We start from the raw sequence: 22366 nt of genomic DNA on the forward strand, positions 1-22366 counted from the left end.
TACTAACTGTTAGTGCACAGACAGATTTCTAGAGAGAGACTTTTTGCATCTTTTCCCACTGGTTGAGGAAGCTTGAAGTTTGCTCTGATGGAAGCAGAACTGATAAATATTTCACAGTACCACAGCTTGAAAAGAACTGCAACTGCTTCAACACTCAGCCTAAATTACATATATTCTGTTAATGTTTCTAAACCAAACACAGCTAAGAAGAGGAAAAATAAAAAAAAAAAAAAAAAGGAAAACAGGGAGATATCAGTGCACTAGAACTGTCTAGCCGAATAATTACACGGTAAACTGGATCCAGTCTTCTCACTCCATAATCAGCCTCCAATCCACATAAACTGGCAACTCACCCTTCTTGAGATTCTGAACCAAAATTATCATGATTCTTATTTAATCTATTGATGTCTTCCTTGCATTTAGTGAGAAAGTCTGCTTTTCCAATACCTGGCCAGATATGACACACTTCTAGCCTGCAGGATCACAGCTACAATAAGCCTTTGTGGAAATACGTGCAGGATATAATAAAAAGATCTATTTCATCTGAAACAATGATAAGACATGCCTACCCTTTGCATCCATTGAAGGACTATCATTGGGAATAGTGAAGAGGTGCTGCTGGCAGCAAGGTGATGAGATGTTACGCATGTTATTAGCATCTAATGTGAACATTAACAAAATGCAATACCTTGAGATATGTGGTGAAATATTTCACCGAAGGAAAAGTATTAACCAAATCCATTAATCCAAATGACACAGAAGGCATGCCTAAGGACAGAGTGCACGATTCAATCCTGTGGAGATCTTCAGTTTGGCTTGCCGTCTCTCTTTCTGAAGACTCTATCTTACTTAGACATGTTCGCACCAGTTTGACTAAAATACAGTTTACTTCCCTCTGCCCTTCTACAAAAGGGGAGTAACATGAACAGGTGAAGAGAACTTCACAAGTTGGCACAGTTTTAAACCAAGAGGTACAACTAACGTAAACTTTGACTTTAGGTAGCTTTAATCCCTATGGGTGCTCACTTTAAAGGCCACTCTAAGATATTTTCTCTTTTTGTAGGCTTACTGCGGCAGCTACAGTTTTCATGACACTTTCAGACCACAGTCCAATGAGGTATTTTCTCTTGCAGTTATACCGATGTAGTCTCTTCAACACATCCAGCTGTGGCAGCTCTTGCCCTGGCCTGGGGTTAGACTGGCTCCTTTGCCTGATTCAGAGTGCTTGACAAGCAGGACTCTCAGGGAAACACTTTACTGCTGCCGTCTCCAGCATTTTACTCAAATAGGCAACGGTGAAAGAGCAATTTAAAAAACAGAATTTAGCACAGGAGCTCTCCACTCATTTCAGCTATTTCCCTCCCCGCAAAATACCCACCAGAGGCCAGACACCCCAAGGTGAAGAGGCAGATCCAGCTAACCTACCTATGGTAGGAGCTGCAGCTAAGTGCAACAGTACATTCAAGAAGGTCTCAAGACCATTACTACAATGCAGTGTTGCTTCAGGTAGGGGGAAAATACAAAATCTTTCCCTTATCAGTTTCTTCACTGACTTCCTATGCCTGCTTCCACAGGGTGATTGTGCAGAAATAATTCTAAGACCTTAATTTACTATCTTAATGCCTTTGTGTTTCAGACTTGATAGTAAGACCACTGATCCTAATTAGAAATAAAAAAGGAAAAGCTAAACTATCCCCTCTCCCCCCAGGATAAAACTTCACAACTAAGCCAGGCACTCTAGGTAAGCCATTTTACCTAGTCAACATTTGTCATCTGACAAATGTTAGCATTCCAGGTTATACCCACCATAAACACTAACCATCTGCTAAGGCAGAAACGTAACTTAAGCATAGTTGGTACACTCAAGACCTAACTGCAAGGACAAAAGTGAAGATATTTTCCCCATTTTAATTATCTTTAACCAGTATCTTCACTGTTACTTTTTAATCCTTGCTATCCTTCCACCATCCTGTAAAAAAAACCCCAAAATCAATGCATTTGTAAAGGCCAGTGCACTGCACATGCTCCACGACAGAATACAGAACTCCTTAATTTCAGAAGACATTCTCATGAATAACAGAGGGTGATATTTCTAGACTAACGTTCATTAACAGTCAGGATTACATCATCTTACAGTACAGCTGAGCAGACAAGAAAGAGTTTCTGCAGAACTGCACAGTTTTTATTTCTCTCTTGATGCAGCTGAAGGACAGGGCAAGGAAAACAAAACATCAAGGCAAACATTAAGAATTCAGAGCATCTAAAAGATGATCTTTTCCATTCTAAACAAAATACAGATTGGCCTTTTTACTGTCTGAATGGCAGTAATTGCCATAATCGCAGTTCTACAACTCTACCCATTCTATTTCTGTTCTCCATACTTTCTTCAAAAGAATTTCACATCTGAAACTGAAGTTTCCTAGGGAGCAGGAGCTTTTTCTCTCTTTTTGTTGTCTTACACCTGTGTGTATACAGCAGTTTTAGAGTGCCAACTCCTAAACTGGTATCCTTGAGTAGACTAATTATGCATTCAAACTGGAGAAAGCGCATCCACAAATCTGGAAACAGATGTTGTCAAAATGGACTGTATTAACCAATGGCGTGTATGCATTTTATTGATTAGGAAGACTTGGGAGTAAAGGTCTACAAAAAAGGAATTCCAAATAACCACCCCTAAGAAACAGGCACTTCCACAGCCTTGAAGGTTTTAAGCTTATTGCAGAAATTTCTTGTGTCAGATATGTAGCACAGTATTTCTAAAGAAGCATGACCAATAGGTCACGGGAGGCGAATCTCCCCATCTATGCCACATCAGGGAGACTCCATTTGGAGTACCGTGCTCAGCTCTGGGGCACCCAACACAAGCAGGATGTGGAGCTGCTGGAGCAAGTCCAGAGGAGGCCATGGAGATGCTGCAAGGGCTGGAGCAGTTCTGCTCTGAAGCCAGGCTGAGAGAGCTGGGCTGGTTCAACCTGGAGAAGAGAAGGCTCCTTAAGGGGAGACCACAGTGCAGCTCCAGCGCTGAAAGAAGCTACAGGAAACCTGGAGAGGGGCTTTGGACAAGGGCTTGTAGTGACAGGCCAAGGGGAATGGCTTTAACCTGCCAGAGGGGAGACTGAGATGAGCTCTTAGGCAGAAGCTCTTCCCTGTGAGGGTGCTGAGGCGCTGGCACAGGGTGCCCAGAGAAGCTGTGGCTGCCCCATCCCTGGCAGTGTTCAAGGCCAGGTTGGACACAGGGGCTTGGAGCAAGCTGCTCTAGTGGAAGGGGTCCCTGCCTGTGGCAGGGGGGTGGAACTGGATGAGCTTTAAGGTCCCTTCCAACCCAAACCATTCCATGATTTTATGACCACCATGCCTCAACAACCACTGCTGAGAAACATTATGCCCTGCTCTCTTCACTGCCCCCAGCCACATGCTCCTGCTGCCCCAGTAAGTACATTCAACCCACTAAAGACAAACTCAGTGGAAGAATATGAATCTAACAGCTCACATGCCTGACCTGGATTACCTTGCAATTAGATACTAGCACCACTGCTATAGATGGAGTGGCAATGCACTAGCCGGGCGGGGGGGGGTGGGTGAAGGGGAAAAGAGTTACTCTCCTGACAAAAGCTGTTTCATACCTTGTGTTACAGTTTGGAGTCATTTGTGACTTAAGGACACTGACCCAGCTGATTCTGCCTAATGTGAAATGATATGTATGCGGTTAAAGTTAGACTTGGTAAAGTTACTATGGATAGCAGGGACTAATTCTGTGAATGTGCAGAGCAGCCAAAGAGGGAGTTACTCTGTTAAGCATTCAGTTGCCTCGGTTAACTTTCAATTTAACTTTCAATCTAAGACAAAAAAAGCATTCTGAGCTCTAAACTCTCAGTCCTTACCAGTCTGGGTGTTGAATTTCAGCTAATAGCACAATTCATACACCTGGGCATCACATTACTGGACACAGGCTTATGACCTTGACCTATTTTTAAAGATATATATCAACCTTACCTTAACTGAAACACTGTGTGTGCAGATAATGTTTGTATCAGTCAAAGTACAAAAGGGACATAAGGTAAATAGAACTGTCAGTTTCAAAAATGCATTTTAATAAACTTTTCACTCCACTTGATGCATTAGATACTTAAATGGAAATATACTTACTGCTCTTTTCCTGGAACAACCTGTAATCCAAGGCACAGTAAGGTTTCCTGAAATCTGTAGAGGGAAGGAGGAAACAGAACAGAAAACAGCAGCTTAGTTTGCTATGACAGCTAATACTGAGCAGCTTTCACAATACTGTGAATTCAATTCTGTTAACAATGCCTGTAAGACAGGTTAAGATTTAAAAGCAAAACAAAGTCACACTTAGCCTTATTGCTGTAAGGCTAAAGCCAAAACAGTTTCTTTCAGAGAAGGTAAAAGAACATGAGGGCAATTTCTGTACGTTTGCTATCTCAAAACTTGTATTTCAGAACACAAGTTTTCACTTTGAATCTGTCACAAACCCCGTAAGATTAAGCAGACTGGACTCAGACAAGGGCCAATGTCTGACAGAACTGCTGACACACAATTTTCCATTACAGCAGTTAAGCATGCAGAAACAGCTACCTGTTTCTAGCTGAGCTGTTCAATGTCACATGTTAAGGATTTGCATATTGGCATTAAAACTAGGGACATCAGGTTGAAAAAGGAAAGGAAGGTGGTATGAAAGCAAAGGTTTGCTGCCTTGATTCTCATCGCTTCTCCATCTTTCCCAGTGATCAGACTTAGATAAAAGTCTGATCTTGGACTGTTTTTCCTGGCCATCTGAAATGTGCCACAGCCTGGAATATTTTAGGCTTCCTTAAGATTCGTGTTCTGCTGCAGACAAGCAATGCTTGCAAGACTAGACATAGCTCTTGAGAGGTTAATGAATCTCAAGTCATTACACACACTGTATGTGTAGGGAATAAGAATCTACGCGCTTCTGCTGACTGTATCAAACTACGCTAATAGTTTTTGTATTTGCAAAGTGTTCTAATAATGAATCTTGCAGAATGAGCATAACCAAATATAGAATACCTGGTGCAGCCTGTCTGGTGTACAAGCACCCAAGATAGTTTTACTCTTCAAGCTTTTAGCTGGAAGCATTTGGAGGTTACCTAAGGTCAGACAATTTGTCATTTCAGCACAAAGCAGGCTGAGGGGGGCTAGAAATGAACACCCTCCACTCCTAAGGGCAAGCCTACGCCAGCTTTTGTGTCTGAAATATTCATTTCTTAGCTCTACACATACATTTTAGAAACTATATAATTACAATTCTGTATCTCACCACACTTCACACAACCAAACCTGCTGTAAATGCCTCCTCAGTGTCACTCACCTGGCTTCTCCTCAGAAATTTGAAGTGGGGCTACAGAAAAAAGCATGCTTTCCTATGTGAATAAAGCAATCAGTTTGCCAGTGTTAGCAGCTACTTGGAAGACAAATGCACACAAGTTCTGAGAGGTATGATGGCAAACAGGATCAAGTTCATCTCAGTATAACTACTTGAAGACAACATGCATCCTCTTGTCTTCAAAAGCCTCTAGGGATATAAACAAATCACTTTGACAGGTTAAAAATAAAAAAGAAAAATGGATTCCCATTTCCTCAAATAAAGCAAACTTGCAGCTCATTCACATAAAGCAGCACCCTTAAAGTGAATCTTAAATATATATGTATTATATACATATCTATTCTAACCTACTGGCTGCAAGGCTTAAGCTTTTCCCTTGAAAAAGACAGGCCTAAATTAGGTAAGTCTGCTTCAGTGTGTGTTAACAAAGTAATTAAAAATACCCATACTTTCCACAGTATTTTTGTCCCTTAGGGTTGGGGGAAGGAAACCGAGAGTAAATCACGATTCAGCCTTGAGGCCCAGCAAGAATAGCCTCTGTAATTCAACTCGCTTAAAGCCAAACTAAGAAAAGTAGGTTGAACAATTTGTTTACTGAAACTGCTCAGGCATTAAAATTGATCACTTAATTAAATTTAGTCTTAAGTTACACTAACATGAGTTTGATTAATGGAACCAGTAAGGAAGCTGTAACTAATTGCTAATTAGATACTCCACCAATGTAAGACAGTAATTACTTCATCAAAACACAAATCACACAGTTCTGACGTTAAAGCAGCATCTGCTTGGATGTTTAACTACTCCAATAATCATGTGGCTCAGGTTTAATCTATTTTTAAATTTAGGAAGATTTCCCTAAGTTGAAAGATTTTAATTCCTACGCTGATGGATAAAATCAGCTAAACACGGGTAATAAAATGAACAGGAAGCGACTCCACACAGAAAAAGTGTCATCCTGCATAAGTCTAAGAGAATCCAGACAGCCCCTCTTACAAAAATCTACCTCTTGAAGCTTAACATATAAATATTATTAAGCAATAAGGGGAGTTTCTACACTAAATAGGAGTCACACTGGACTTAATTTTAAGAGGAGGACTTGGAGGAAGGGGTTAAACTATTGAAGAACTGATGATTTCAATAAAATGTTAATGGCATAGCAGGGTAAATTATTTGTTATACAGGACTTTGAAGGCAGTAGGTGAAATTTGCTGGGCAAGGTGATAAATGAGCATTGGAAGTCTCACTGTCATGCACTAACACCTCTTGAGATACAGAACTTACTTTTGCATTGCTCTGGAATGTGCTAAAAACTCTCAGCAAGGAGCACAGTGACCTGGAGAAACCAGGACCATTGTTTCTTCAAGGTACCATAGCACCACGCAGGACACGATTCTTCTGCAGCTTCCACAGAGCCATGACACTACATCCTCCCCCTATAAATTCTCTAAAAGTGTCACCACAGAGGTTCACAGCACGCATGTTTACAGCAGCAAGTGAATTAACAGCAACCTGCCCAGTTCATCCAATGCAAGGTCTAAGGTGCATTCCCAAATCCAAAGAACAGAGTCTCTGAGAGACAGGCATTAAAGTCAAAGCAGGTACCAGTGAATTACTCACTTATCAACCCACCCCCCCCCCCCCAGGTACATTATTATAACAGGAGAAAACCAAACCAAACCAAACCCAAAATGGATTAGAGATCTCCTCATTTTGATCCATATCACACCACATGGACAGATCAAATGTCACCTACCATAAACTACATTTCATGAACTGGCTGTTTAAAAAGGCTCTGTCCCTACCCCCCCAAAAAAAAAACCAACAACAAAACCCCCAAATTAAAGATACTTTAATTTGCATTAAAACATTCAAAAAAAGAAAAAAATTGTAAGAAATAAATCTCATGGATGCCTTTTCAAGAGTGAAACAAGAGAAAACAGCTGCAGGTATCAGTGATGTATTTCACTTCATGAAACTTAAGAAAATTTCCTTAACTCTATTGTATGCAGTTTTGCAGCTTTACCAGCTCTTTACTGAACAGATGTACACGTTTACAGCTTTTCTTCTATGAAACTGGGACATCAAAAGTAAACAGCATTTAATGCACTTTATAACTCAAGAACAGTAATAGCAAATACTGACAGACTGGGAGAAGGGAGAAACACAAAGAGCAGCTTGTTAAAGTGCTCAGCCTAGAAAAGACCATAAATAAGAATTGCCGATGTCCTATCTACTACAGAGACTCTGCTCCAAAGTAAACATGCTCATCGAACCTCAGGTTTTCTGAGAAAAGCAGTGATTCCTGTGAAAAGTGGCACTCACTTGAACTCAAAAGCTTGGTTTTGAATCCTCACACAAGATAGGAACGAGTCCAAAAAAAAAAGGAAAAAACCAACCAAATCAAAACCAGCCCTAACGAACAAAAAAAATCCACCCCAAAACCACTTCACAAAGTATTGTCCCCAACACTAGTGCGCAGTGCACAAGGCAAGATGGTATGTTGTTTATATGGTTCACTTTCAGGTAGATTAAAAAGGAAGTAACAGGCAAATGCCCAAAGGCACCACAAGCAGAATCACATCCTGTCAGTCTTAAGACTTCTACCTCAGTGTTTCTAGGCTGTGGCATGTCAGAAGGCATAAAAATCCATGGGGGGAAAAAAAGAACCCGAACAAAAAAACCAATTTGGCTGTCTCCTGCCCAATTACCTTCCCTCTTAAAAATACAAGTGTGTCAGTGTCCTACCTTCTGAACATCTCTTAGCTCTTCACTGACCTGCATTTAATTTTCCCCACTCCGTATCACTGCAGGGACTCTATTGCAGAAGTAAACAATGAGATTGAATGCAAAACCGATATTTTAATTAGATGCTGTGGGAGAGGAAGAACATTTGCTCACTTAGTGTCTCCCATCATCTCAACTATCTCGCACGAGATCCTAATCCCTAACATAAAACAGGTCCAAGAGACTGGCAACTGCACAGGGGGTACGGGCAGTGCTGATGGAAGAGCTAATCCAAGCTGACATTAATAAGGACAAACAACTGCACAACACACAGATGACAGCATGATCCTATGTTCTGCCCTGTGCCCCGTGCAAAGTATGTCTGCAGAGGAACAACCACTGGTATCACTATGACATGTGCTGGCAAGCCAAGTCAGGACAATGCACACTTGAGCTCACATCAGCAGTCTTAGGCATGATCCTCTTGTAACCAAAGTTTATCTATCAAATCTATAAAGCCGACACTGCTCTTCAATACACAGCTATACACTGCAGCCATGGACTTAGCAATACTGATAAGAGTGCTATGATACTTCAGTGCTACCTGCACTTCTGTGTATGACGGAATGATCTCTAAATGAAAGATGTAAATGGAGCACAACCTGCATAAAGGTGAACCTATCACTAGCTACCAACTTTGGAACAGTACTACAGATTTGTCTTCAAGGTTTGAAGACACATAAATTGATGGATTACCTGGTAATTATTTTGGTTTTGTGACAGCCTCAGTTGACTTGAAGTTGTAAAATGAGGAGAAAAGGTACTTCTTGATGGATTAGCACTGCTATATAATGTACTGGATGTTGTATGTAATGAGGTCCGTGCAGGCAAATGGTAGTCTCTATTATGATACAGAATATTGTCAGGTATGTCCCTGGCATTCACCATCTGTGAACTACAGCTCACATTTCTTCCTGGCCCAGACAAGGCTGCACTTTGGTTCTCTACTCGAACAGAACTGCTGCTTTCACAGTATCTTGAATAGCTTTGTATTTGTGCTCCCATGGATGCTAGCTCCTCTTCTCTAGCATATTCATCATCCACGTCTCCAGTTTCCATTGCAATAGACAGACAGGTGCCTTCCACTGAGCAATGCTTCTGCGCTGTGCTTCCTCCCACCATTCTTTGAGGTTCATCTGTAACTGCCAGAGAAAACACTTCACGGATTTCCAGGTTTTGCGTGCTACAGGAAGGGTCCCTGGAGTTAGCTCTGTGTCCAGGGGGCACATGTGATGTGAGAGCTGCATGGTCTGGCTTCTGTAACCGCTGACATCCCATGGGTTCAGCCTTACAGGGCCTGTGGCATATCATCGGCTTCTGAGGTAACACCAACTCTGCAGTCTGGACTGACGAACCACCATAGCTTTTTTTAGTGTGACTATAGATGGAGTTCGCAGAATTCAGTACACTTGTTTGCCTAGATAAAATAATAGTCTTTTCCCCTACTAATAGGGAAGCATTTTTACAATGTGGTACTTGTCGTCCTATAGGGATGTGCTGCTGCTGAAACTCTGTATCGCCTTTTCCCGGTAGCCGTGGAATAGAGGTTTTATGTATTTCTGCCACTGGAGCATTTGTCTGTTTGGTGGATCCTTGCCTACCAGATGAACTAGCAGGACTATATATACCAGTAACTATTACATCATTATTAGAAGAGGTCCAAGAAGTCTGCTGACTTTGGGATCGACCAATATTTACCACATTTCTAACTGCTGCTTCCGGAGGTACTGAGGGAATAGTAGGGACAGTCCCTGGGGGAGTGCCTCCAGATTCTACAACACTCTTGCTGCTCATCTTCCTTCGTTTATTGCCAACCCACGTCTGCAAACAACAATGACAACAAACACAAAACAAAGCATTAAATAAGCAGAAAAATTAGGCAATTCCATTTTAAAGCAGATCTGATGAAATGTTAGATGTTCAAGTTGAGACCTAAATTTACAAAAATGTAAATAATTTACTGATCATGCAGCATCTGAACAACACAGGTTCACGAACAATACATGCCCCTCATGCTTGGGATTCATATACTAACACACAAGAACCCCAGTTTCAATTCAAAAGCCCCAGTTACTCAAAAATCCTGTGACTGGTTTTGCCTCCTATCCCTTAAGATGTATTTCACTGATCCTGCTTTGACTAATTCCCCTAAATTTAAGCTTTTAGTATTTAGCACTTTGGGATGCAGAACCATCACTGAGGTATGTAGCTAACCTTTTGTAACCAAACAACTGAGATACAACCTTCAAAAGCACCTTAAACAGAAACTGCCAATTCTTGAATTCAGATGAGAGGAAGAAAAGTTACTTTTTGATAGACAACTACAAAACAATTTTGTGAATATTTAGGCCTACAGATTAATTTCTCCTCTGCCAGCTGCACAAGTCAAGATCTGATGTCAAAACCTGCTTTTGAAAGACACTGACAGACAAGATCTGGGCTACCAGGATTAGATTCTGACACAAGCTTGCTATTACGGACATTTCAGAAAGTGACAATGACAGTTACATGGGTTTGTGAAAGACAGCATTGGAAAAAAATCCTTGAGAAATGCAGGTACTATGGCAGTTGTGCACAGGTTAAAATGTACTGCTGTGTGTTCTAAACACACAGGAACACCTGTCTTGCAAGTAACACAGTAAGACAGAGCAAAAGGAACCGAAGGGAAAATATTAACTTCAGTATTTCAAGATAAAGAGAGTTAATCTGGTGGAAGCATCAGCTCTAGCTCTGGAAGCATCAGCACCACTTAACTATCCCTGGCAACTTTCATGATCATAGAGACAAGACCTGCTCAAATTCTTTCCATCTGTCTGTACTGAACGTGAGAGCATCAGGGAACGGGATACAAGAGCCAAAGAACGAAAAATAAGCTTCTGCATCTGCTTCTGCTGGTTATGATAAGGATCAGATATGCACATAGAGATATGGCGAGACAGTTTCTTCACTACACTGGATATCATCCACCGCGCACCTAAAGCCAAATCAAAGCAAGATCTCAACACTCAGCAACCAGTTGGTTAAAAGGATAAAATCCCTCACCCTAAAACAAGGAAACTGCACTGAGCAGCTATCTTGGGTTTCTATCTCATCATGTCAAAGGAGGAAAGCTTTCTTTACGTACCAATACATGCTAAGGAAGTTAAACAGATTTTTCTATGGAAAAATACACCTCCCTGTCCTACAGAAGTGAGTTGAAGTCTTCATTCCATTCTACCCATTTTTGTTGTAGAATTTTACAAAGTGCCTAATTTGAGCCATGATTCGTTGCATGCAGGAACATCTCAGTTACTAATGATCAAATTTTTCTTCTCAAAAGCAAGCTTAAATGCAGAAATTTCAGTCCTAGATCTCAAGGTGCTTTTCTTTATTGAACAAATCTAGAAGGTCAAACTTCATTGTAGCAATTTCTGCTCAGTCAGTAAATTCTCAAGATAAAAACTATAGAGACACTGCAGGTTTTGGACCAGGAAAGAGATTTCATCCCTAACTTTTCCAGCTGTATGGAACTAAAAGCTAAAGGTTTTCCTCACACTTTTCCTGAAAAGAAATGCATTCAAAGAAATGCGACTAACTACTATTCATATGGGATTAAAGTAGAGTTTCATGAGACAGCACAAATCAGGTTTGCTATTTGCTGAAAGGGTCCATTCTCCTGACCATGCCCCCAGCTTTTTTCTCCCACCATCTATCCAAAAACACCCACCTGAAGGATCAGGGAACTCCCTCAAAAGGCATAAAACTTAATAGATACAAAAAGAAAACAACAAAAGTTTTGGTGAGCTTACCAAATTTAGCTGGGTTACTGTGAGTAAATGCTAGAGATGAGTAGCACAAGATGACAGGAGAGAAAGACTTGCACAGCTGAGAAGGGAAAGAGTACGAAACCTCCCATTTTTAGCACTGTGAGACATAATCACTGAGAAGAATTAGACTGAAAGGGAAACTCCATGTTGTTACTAACTTGATGGTATGGTATCATTGTGGGATGTGACAGAGGAGACATTAAGTACAAAATATCCCAAGAAAAGGGACACAAATCTTTTGTTTCAATCCAGCCCTCCAACCAGTAAGTTTTGGGAGCATTTTACCTAACACTGGAAGCATTACTGAAATTCTTAACTATCATTTAGGAGGAGCTCCCAGAAAAGCTGAGACATCTGAAGTCAACCTGTTAAGAAAATCATCTGGAATTTCAGAGACCCTGACTTTACATTCCCAGTTTGCATCAGGCAGAGCTGGAAATTCAGACTGTCCCACATTCCAGATACACATGCCAGAGGGACTGTCAGTGGTTCCTGGCCATCAGTCTTGACCAGAGTCCATCCTAAATCTGAAAATAAAGTGACCTCAGGAAATCCTTCAAGAGGTGTAAAAGAACAACAAAGCTGTAACCCCTTTGGTATCTGTTGCAGTACTATGGGCAGAATCTCACATCACCTCCCTCATCACTGCTCCCAGTACTCCCTAACACTGTGAAAATCAGACTTGGAAAACTTCTGCACTGCATCAAGTCATACTGCTCACGTTTCATGTGAAGACAAAAAAGCAACCAGCAGAAGTATGCTAATACTAATGAACAACATCAGGCCATGCAAACCGGACACAAGGTTTACATCAATTCATAAATCATTCTTTTTTCCAACCCAGCTCAAGATTGGAAAGACTGGATGTTGTTCTATTGAACAAAGGCTATAGAAATCCTCTGATTCAGGGAAAGAATATACTCATAGAGTAAGGACATTTGAATTATAGCAGTTACATTTAGGGAATTCATGCTCCCATTATAGTCATATCTGCAAATGCCAGCTGCAACCCAAGTATCATTTTGCTCGACATTGTGCAGAAGAAGTACTAACTTCTGTCCAAGAGTTTTATAGAGAAAAAGGGGGGAATGAGGAGAGGCAGAAAAGGGAGTGTAAAGAAGAGAAAGGTGAGATCACACAAAAATACAACAAATGAAAGACAAATGCTGAGTTTGTTTCTACTGCACTGTAGGAAGAAAGTTTAAGTACTGCAAGTAAGGGCTCTGTAAGGGAAGAAAACTAAAGGAAGAAGGTCATGACACATTATTGCAGTAAGGGAAAAAGAGAGGGAAATGGAAGCAAGATGATGGAAAGCGAATGAGGACTGCAAGCAGAGGAGAGACTGGCTGCCTCCTCTATGTCCTTAATCAGAGTAAAATTAGAAAAACAGGCCCTGACTGCATCATCAGCATGCAGATTCCTGTTACAACTCTTTGTCTGTTTCAGGGAGTCTGAACTTCTGGCTGACTTTCAGAACTTCCCACCACCTAGAGCTGAGAAAGTAAGGTTTAATATTTCCAGAGTATTTTGAGGGAGGAGAATCCACGCAAGATTTAGGGAGCAGGAAGAGTTGTTACTGTCAATATACCACTGGTACACCGCTTAAAGTAAAAACAGGCTGGTCTTACTCCTTCTTCAGTGTCCAGTGTTGCAGCCACTCCTGGTAGCTCAACTACTGTTATTTTTTCCACTAATGCTTCATGATTTCTATTTCTGCTCTGAGACAACAGTCATTTTGTTGTCTAGTGTTTCACAAAGGGATTATTATTTCCCTTCCCATAGACTATGGAAGAGCTCCCGTTAGCACTAGTGACATTCTTTTATAAGAAAAGAATGCACTCACTGTAAATAACTATGAGGTACCACAATATTTATGATTGTGACATAGAATACAAGTGTGACAGAGTGTGTCAAAAGAAATACTTCCACAATTATTCCCCCAAATACATTAGGCTATATAAATCTGTTTAACTTAACAGTTCCTTGATAACAGGACTTTGATACAATACATCACACAAGGCTTGTATGGGGCAAACTAGTTTGTAATTTAAGAAATACTAATACAAAGCCTGAAAACACAAACCAAAACACCATCAACAGAAGACAAACAAACCAACCAAACAATCGCTCCTTGTGCAGTCCAGGCCCCTGCTAAATACAGCAATCACGTGAATCATATTTCTGCAAAAACAAACTAAAAACAGGCTCACTGGATAAAAATGAACACGTCACACACAAACTGAAGTCTGATTCAAGACAAGTATGAAGTTAGAGACTCCAGCCTCCAGTAAAGAAATGAATGTGTATAACTTTTAACATACAAATTTGAAAGGCCTCAGTACTTACCCTGACTACACTGAAGTCCAGTTTAGTTTCTTGTGCACACTGTAATATGAGCTGAAAGCAATTTTTACTTTGATTTGTCATTCCATTTTCATAATAACGCTGTAATATCCTTTGTTGCTCTACAGTAAATACAGAACGCAGATTCATCTAAAAATAAAAGAAGATACTCTGAAAGTTGGAATAAAAACTGTAATACTTGCAGAATGTACAGGCTGTCATTTACGCTTGTTGTGATAATGCTAAGCGTTGACATGTTTTCTTTACAGAGTCCCTTCCCAACACTTTTACTTACTTTCCAAAAACCCCCTGTTACAGTCGGCATTAGTGATTCCTTTGTGACAGACTCAAGTTGAATAGATGAACTACATGTTTGGAACAACACTGACAGCCTTTCATAAATAAATAACTACTACGTTGGGTCGCTAAGTCCAAGAGCCTCTAGTTTCAAAGAAAAAGTTTCTTCGTTAAGAAAAAATTAAAGGATAAAGGCGTTAGGCAAGCAGAGTAACATCAGCAGCTCCAACAATATTGCCAGGTCTGTTTTATCTCTCCTACCAAAAACAAAGACAAAATCTGAGATAAAATAAAGGTGACTGTTTGGCACAGAGTTTCTGTCGTCTCCAACTTCAGCAAATCCTACACTGGATTCTACTCCTTCCGCTGTGTTAGCACCAGCACTTCCCAGCTGCAAAGTCACAAAGATCAAGGACCAGAAGACAAACTGGGGGAGAAAAACCCAAAGAGAAGGGCTTTAAGCAGTTCTGGTCCAGCCTACTGCACTACTAATGCTCTAATATTAACACTAAGGAGGGACCACTCAAATCACAGCCTGAGTTTGGAAAGGTTCATGCTATGGTGAAACTGTAATCTGAGGTTGTATTTCTTGAGAACATTTAAGTGTTATTTTAAAGGGGTAAAGGGCTACAGCACCTCAGGATGTCCTCCTGCCCCTTTGCTTTGTCCAAAGCAGCACTGAGTGGTTCAGCATGCTCAAACAGAGTGAGGAGACACACACTCCTCCCAGGCTAACAGCAACTCTCTGGGCTGTTTTCAACCTGCTGAGCCAGCTCAGCATTGGGTCCCCTCCATGAGAGAGCATCGCCGTGTGGGGAGAGGGCCATGGCAGTCGCAGGAGGTGGCCTGGAATGAGACAGCCTCTTCAGCAGTGGTTTGATGAACATGTTAAAACTGACCCAGCTTTGTTACGCGTGAAGATTCATGCCCTGCCTTGGACAAGGCAAACAGCTGAATATGGCCAAGTACAGGACAAGCTCCCTAGCAGCAAACTGACATTCTGTGCTCTTGTTATATGGTCCATACAGGCAAAGAATATAATCCTCTGGTTACGTGTAAGAAAAGAACCCCATCACCAGAGGATTTCCCTACCAGGGACTTTATTTTATCCCAAGCAGGAGGCCGCCAGCTGAGACACCACTAGCACTGACCAGGAGCAACCTGGCATCTGACTTTGTGTCTCCGAAAGTCACCATCCACAAGTTATTTTTAACACTTTTGGTATATGTATCCAAATAATGCAAACCAAACTAAAGAAAAATAAACCAGACCACCACCTTGCAGAAAAAATTAAGGGGGATGAGGGAATCCTTTGTAGCTTCCAAGCTTTTAGTTACCAGTTTTGAAAATTCTCGATGGAAAGCAGGAAAGTAGCAACATATTTAATCTTTGCACAGGAACTCCTCCTGACTTAGAGCAAGTAAAATTATTAAGGAGACACTCAACTCCTTTCACATTATTAATCAAGATGATTATACTACATAACGGTAATTGATACTAGAATTTGACAGAAAAAGACTAATATCTACAATTTGAAGTAAAATGCTTGTAGGCCAGAGCTTTGACCTCAGAGTTTACTTTCCTCTGTGACAAAAGACCATAGAAAAATTACTAACTACTAAGCTGTAAAAACTACAGTTTTCTTTTCAATAATACTTAAAACAGAAGATGATTTTTCAATCATATTTTTACCCCTGTTCCCAGTTCTTATTTACCCTCTCATTCTTGTGCATTATTAAATGCAGTACCATCAGCCACACTACAAGTCAGGCTTTGCCCAAGTTATGCCTCCATCAGAATGTGTGTTCAGCCACAGTCAGAGCTGGGCAAAGAGGCTCTTGCTCTGAATACTCTGCTGTTTAGATAAATTTGTAGCAAGCAACAGACGAGACAATTATTAGCCCATTAAGAAATCAATAGAGTTCATCAAAATTACTTTATAAAGTTAAGAACTGTCTTCAGACCTCCCCTGTGGATATGCATGATGATGCAGCCACCAACTGATTTATGGCACTTCAAAAGAACACGCAAGAGTTAATTTTGTGATTCTTTTTCTCCTGCAGGACTGGCAGGCCCCAGCTTACACTTCTGTGTTTGCTATTCTTTCAGAGGTCCTGTTTTATTCAGTTGAGATCAGTTCCCAAAAACAACCTCATCAGAAATAGTTATGAACCTGGTATCTTTCCATATCCAGATGAAGTCTGTCACCAGATAGTTCCAGCATTTCTATAGACAGGCTCATTAAAAAGCAGCATGCTCTCCAGAGTTCATCAGCTGCAATGAAAACTCTTCCAAACTGCAAGATGGATTTTTAGAATCAGACCTCATGACCTGCAAGTGAAGGTGTGTCAGGTCCTTGACACGCTTTTTAATGATATGGATTTCTGTGTCCAAAGTCACTTCTATGTTAAAATACTTTCACTGCTGTATTTGACATCTGTAGTTTAAGCAAGGACAGGGTAGAGCATTTTGCCAAAATCTCTTGATCTTCACAGAACCCTATATGCATTGCATGACAGACTTCACCCAGCCAGGCTCAAGAGAGGTCATGGTCTAGTGTAATAAACAACTCATCTTTGCAGTTTATTTTCATCACTTGTAAACTACACCTGCCAACCAAAATACTGGTAAGCTTCCTTAGTGACTTCTGCCTTGAACGCAGTCAAGTACAGCCCAAAGGGTCTGTGCAAAGGCCATCAGAAACTGATTTAAGCAAATAGACTGCAGGACCCTACAAAACAGAGTTACCAAGCTGCATTTACATTCCAACATCTAAACTTTCAAATAGGCAAGTCAGATTTTATTAATGCTTGTTCATACACTGAATCCTAAGGCAATAGACAGTTCTGTACCATCTCCCTTTGCCCCACATATCCACGCATATATTTAGCGAAACTACAGAAATGGCATTAAAATATTGTTAAATATCATCAGCTACCCTGCTGTGTAAATCAACCTTATTCATTCTGCCCTGCCAGTTAATGCATCCTTTTTTGAAAAGAGAAAAAGCAATCCCACCTTTTATCAGAAGCAACAGAAATTTACGGGTCAATTGCAGAATAAACCAGAGCACACACATTGTGTTCAGCAGGACCATGCAGGCAGCTACATCTGCTTAATAGAAAAGTTGGTTCAAATTCCACTTGAAATATTAAACTCTACCTATACAAACCATAGGATTCACAGGTCCACTAAAACAAGCCATTCTATTACATCCCATAATACTTCGAATTACACTATGATTGCTCGGTATAACATGTTAATAAACAAGTAGACCTTAAGCTCCAGACAGTGCAGAAGCGGTACGTAACCTCAACATAGCGCACTAATGGGGAGAAAAGCCCCAACAAAGCTACCCCTCCCTAAAGAAGCATCAGAGTGGGTTTTGCTATCCAGGTTGCAGACACAGCACAACCTCACAAGACAAGTGCTCTGGTCAGAGCCAGGCAAGTAAAACCAACTTCAACAAGATCTTCAATTACACAGAACAAAAGAAAGGAAATTCAGAATCAGTGCCTTTTCTAACTGCCCTCATAATAATTTATAACTAGGCATAAAAGATCACAAGATTAGTATCAGCAGTACTATCTCCAAGCATTCAATATCAGTATCATAGGCCAAAACACTAACTGGCATTCTGCTTCACACTCATGTCTACGACATCTGGCAGAATTCCTTGTCTCGCAGGTTAAAAGCTCACTGGTAGTATGTCATCTGTGAAGTCCAGATGGAAATCACTCTGCTATCAGCAGTTCTTAAGTGCTTATTTAGAATCCCTAAAACATCACCCTGTGCTGAATAAACCAATTACCAAATGCTTGGAAGCTCCATTAGAAAGCCACGAATTCACATTCATCCACAAAGCACTGCCTCTGCATACCCCATCTTCATGGGCAACAAGTTTTGCTCACTATTATTTACTCAGTATTATTAAGAACAACCTCAGGACCTTCAAAGGAAATAAACTCCTTTTCCCAACTTCTGCGCCTACAAAGCACTCCAGTTTCTTCAGGATTTCTCACCTTTGTTTTGAATCTCAGACTCCAACTTAGAAAACCACATGGATTTTTATCATTATTTCATTTTTAGCTTGACTTTTCAAGCTTAGAAAACATATTTGAGCTTTTGGGAAGGCAGGTGTCCAGTTGTCACATTGGCACTAAAAAGTTTGATACAGACAAGAACTCTGTGAAATCAAATAAAATTCAGGCAAAGCATCATGCAAACTGAAATTCCATCAACGTAAGCTGTAATTTCACTTCAATAAAAGATAGAAGAGGCAAAGCAGTATTTAAGGATTCAGCATCTGCCCGCGCTGCTAATGAAATAAGGTAGCCTTGGCCAAGCATGTTGCTGTCTGTGTGACAGTGCAGAGAACAATCTATGACAAAAGAAAGAGCAGGTTTCCTGTAAGTACTTCCTTCACCCCCACCATGTGTCCCAAGCCAGCTACCATTCAACTTTCCACTTGAGTGGCCACTCACTACTCAACCTTCTGTAAACCTACCAATAGAAAGGTATTGTTCTTCATTCCCTTTCAAAACGCAGTACTTCTGCAGACTTTTTTAGCTGCTTGAGCAACTTTTTCCACAGTATCCACTTTCCTTCCCCTTCTGTGGCAAGGGGAGAGGGGAGAACACCCAAGAACTAAAGTGGAGTTTGCTTCTGAAATACCAATGCATTTGCTTAATGCAACAGGTACTTAATGTAACAAACATCCCACACTGCTGCAAATGCCTCATCCTTCCACTCCAGTCACTTTATTCAATATCCAAAATAAAGAATCTCTCCAGGGAGACATGGTGAAGCCCGGAGATGTATTTTTCAGAAACTAATGAAAACAAGTTGGTGTCAAGGAGTACCACAGAAAAACTAACAAGTAAATGGAAATAATCCTGTATCAATGATCCCCTGATAATTAAACAAAGAATTCAGTAGTTACGTAGCTGTTCTGCAACGACTACTTGCAAGATCTACAGGCAAAGAAAGAAAAAGCAGCTTAAGAAGGGAAAGAACGTCTGTTGTCTAAAGTCTGCCTGCAATGTAGAGCATGTAGTCTTAAGTGTCAAAAAGCCTCTAAATACTAAGACTGATGAACTAAGTAAACTTACTTACAAGGTAAGCCTTTATAGAATACTACATTAACAGTAATTAGTTTGAAAAACAGGGAAACAAGATGAGATGTGTATAATTAAGTTTTTGACAGAAACAGAAACTAGGCTTGGATGTGAAATTAACATCAATTAAAGAATTCACTCAGAATACAACCCAGCACAAAGTAACCAAGAATAAAAATCTTTATAGTAAAACTGTTAAGGATTAACACAAAGAGATAAAAGGGAAAACAAGCAATTTCTGGGAGTGTTTTGTTGTGTGTTTTTTTAAACATGGGACTAAACAACCATTTGCTTGGAAAAAAGTCACTTATAAAACTCTATAAACCTGTTGCTATTTTAGGTTGTCCATTCCTAAAAGGTACAACAAGAAAACCAGCACACACCTTAATTTATTTCCTTTTCTCTCTCTCTCTCTGCAGACCTCCAGCAGTACAAAATAACAAGGCTCGGTGCCAATATAAAGCTGAGACAAAACTGTGACTGTAAGAAACCTTCTATATACGTAAGACAAACCTGCAGCAGCAACGCTATTACCGCAGCTTTAGAAACCCAAACCGCACCAGCAAGCGCCTAATTCACTTCCCACATCTGCCAAAAGCTGACAATTTGTTGCACACCCCAGTGGGAAGGAACCAACCAACCAACATCCTAACGTATGCAGATATACTGGATATACATCAACCAACAACGCTTAACAATCTGAATCTGTAGCTTACTGCCTTTCCTACACATGCCAAAACACAACTACACAACTCTTAACTGCAACAGATTATGCTTATGGCTGGGCAAGAGCAATATACAGCCCAGTTTGTGAAACTACTTTTAAATACCCATGACTCTAAGCACAATTGCTTCCCTCTTCGCTAAGTACAGCAGTTTTAATACCGCATTACAGTTCTACCTATAAAATGCAGCCTTTTAATTAGGAACAAATTAAGACAGTCCTCAACAACTTAATAACATAATAACTCATGACCACAGCTCTGCAAGTTTATTCACTTTATTCACGCAAATGAGACTTCTGACTTCAACTGGATAAACCACATTTTAAATTAAGCATACACACCAGAGTTTGTAAGACCTGTGTCAGAAAAGGAAAGGAATACTCATACAAATTTACCCTGAAGATGTGAGGGCTGCTTCAGAACTCCAGTTTAGAGGACACAGAACCACTTCGGTTACACATGCTCTTACCTATACTACCAGACGCCTTAGGCTAACAGAACGGAGAGGAACAGGTTTGGGGATCACTTATTCCTCAGCGTGCGTGCCTATGTGCCAAACAAGCTCTCTCAAGGCTGAGCCCTCGCCAGCACCATCGTCCCTCCACACCCCCGCAGGCTGCATGGCCAGCGCACTTCTTCTCCCTCACACCCCTCCAAACACTTGAGAGCTAAACTCTGACAGCAAAAGGGCACCGTGTCCAACTGCCCCCACAACCGGTTGTACTTGGCACCAAAACGGGGCCTCGGAGAGGCCGGAGTCCCTGAGGGAAACAAGGCTCGAGCTGCTCCCTGACCACCCCTGCAGCTGGCCGCCTCCTGCCCCGCTCGCGTTCGCGTGGGCCAACGGGCCTCACACCAACAGGTACCGGCACCCCTGCCCGACCGCCCCGCCGCGGCCCACGGGCACAGGACCGCGGAGGCGCGCAGCGCACACCGGGGCAAACGCGACCCTCGCGCGCATGCGCTCACGGCACCAAGAGGGTGCCAGAGCGCAGCGCGCACGCTCACCGCGGCCGAGGCTGCGCAGGCGGCTCCGCAGCGCATGCGCAGAGTCCCGGCGGTGGGTGGCGAGAGCCGGGCTCTGCGGGGCCGCGGGGGAGGCAGGAGGAGGGTCTGCGAGCGCGGGGCCGCGCGGCCGCCCTACCCCCACCCCCGGTCCTCCCCTCCGGGCCGCGGGCCCAGGAACATCATCACCATCATCACCATCATCACCATCATCATCATCATCATCATCACCACCGTCCCCGCCCGCCGCGCCCCCCCCGTGCGGGGCCCCGCCCGCCCCCCCCCCCGGGCCTGAGCGGCGCCCGCGCAGCGCGCCGGGCTTACCGTGCTGTGTGGGGCCGGGCCGGGCGCGCGGCGCTCCGGATTCAGCCGGTTTCGGCTGGGTCGGTCCCGGCGTCACACAATGAAATCAGCGCCTCCGATCATTAATTCTCATCATGATCGTGACGTCAGCGCAGACAGCGGCCAATGGCAGCGTGCGATCAGCGCCGGCCGGGACAGCGCTCCCCCGCCCCTCGCCCGGGGTTGGGGGGGGGGGGAGCGGGGCCGTGCGGGGCCGGGGGCCGCGGTGGGGAGCGGGTGGCACCGCGCCTGCGGCCCGCACCGGGCCGCCCCGCAGCGCCCTCAGCCGCGGCCTCCTTCACGGGTCCCGGGCCGTGCCCGCTCGCCAGCATCCCCCCGCCGGCAGGCAGGTAGCGGCGGGCGCACTGGAAATGCCGCCGGGGCGCGTGTAAAGCGGTCGCGGCGCTTTCAGAGCGCGATAACGGGTGAATGGGCCGCGCAGTAAAACGGACCGTGTCGCACTAGGTTTTCATCGTGCTGCTGTGGGCACGCAAGTAGGTAAAATCTGACAAGCTTCATGAAGGGTCTGGATTTCAGTCCAGTGAACGGTATGGCAGTCACGAAGTGAACTTTTTATTTCTTGGG

General features: G+C 42.4%; 1 protein-coding gene across 4 annotated transcripts in view; it reads right to left on the bottom strand.

Moving 5' to 3' along the window:
• The window catches only part of HDX (highly divergent homeobox), a 46981-nt gene extending 25103 nt beyond the window's left edge, over positions 1–21878 (bottom strand). The window contains exons 1-4 of one of the 4 annotated variants that reach the window (XM_065689553.1): positions 21764–21878; positions 14299–14445; positions 8843–9967; positions 4147–4200 (exon numbers count right to left, since the gene is read on the bottom strand). In XM_065689553.1, coding sequence (XP_065545625.1) covers positions 4147–4200; positions 8843–9967; positions 14299–14445 — 1326 coding nt within the window. In that variant the 5' untranslated portion in view covers positions 21764–21878. Of the gene's footprint in view, positions 1–4146; positions 4201–8842; positions 9968–14298; positions 14446–14590; positions 14809–16765; positions 16791–20092; positions 21356–21763 lie in introns of those variants that run through there. The other 3 variants (XM_065689554.1, XM_065689552.1, XM_065689551.1) reach the window with 3 other exon arrangements.
• Between the last annotated feature and the right edge of the window lie 488 nt (positions 21879–22366).

The sequence above is a fragment of the Lathamus discolor genome, chromosome 9, assembly GCF_037157495.1.
Source record: "Lathamus discolor isolate bLatDis1 chromosome 9, bLatDis1.hap1, whole genome shotgun sequence".
Classification (NCBI taxonomy): domain Eukaryota; kingdom Metazoa; phylum Chordata; class Aves; order Psittaciformes; family Psittacidae; genus Lathamus; species Lathamus discolor.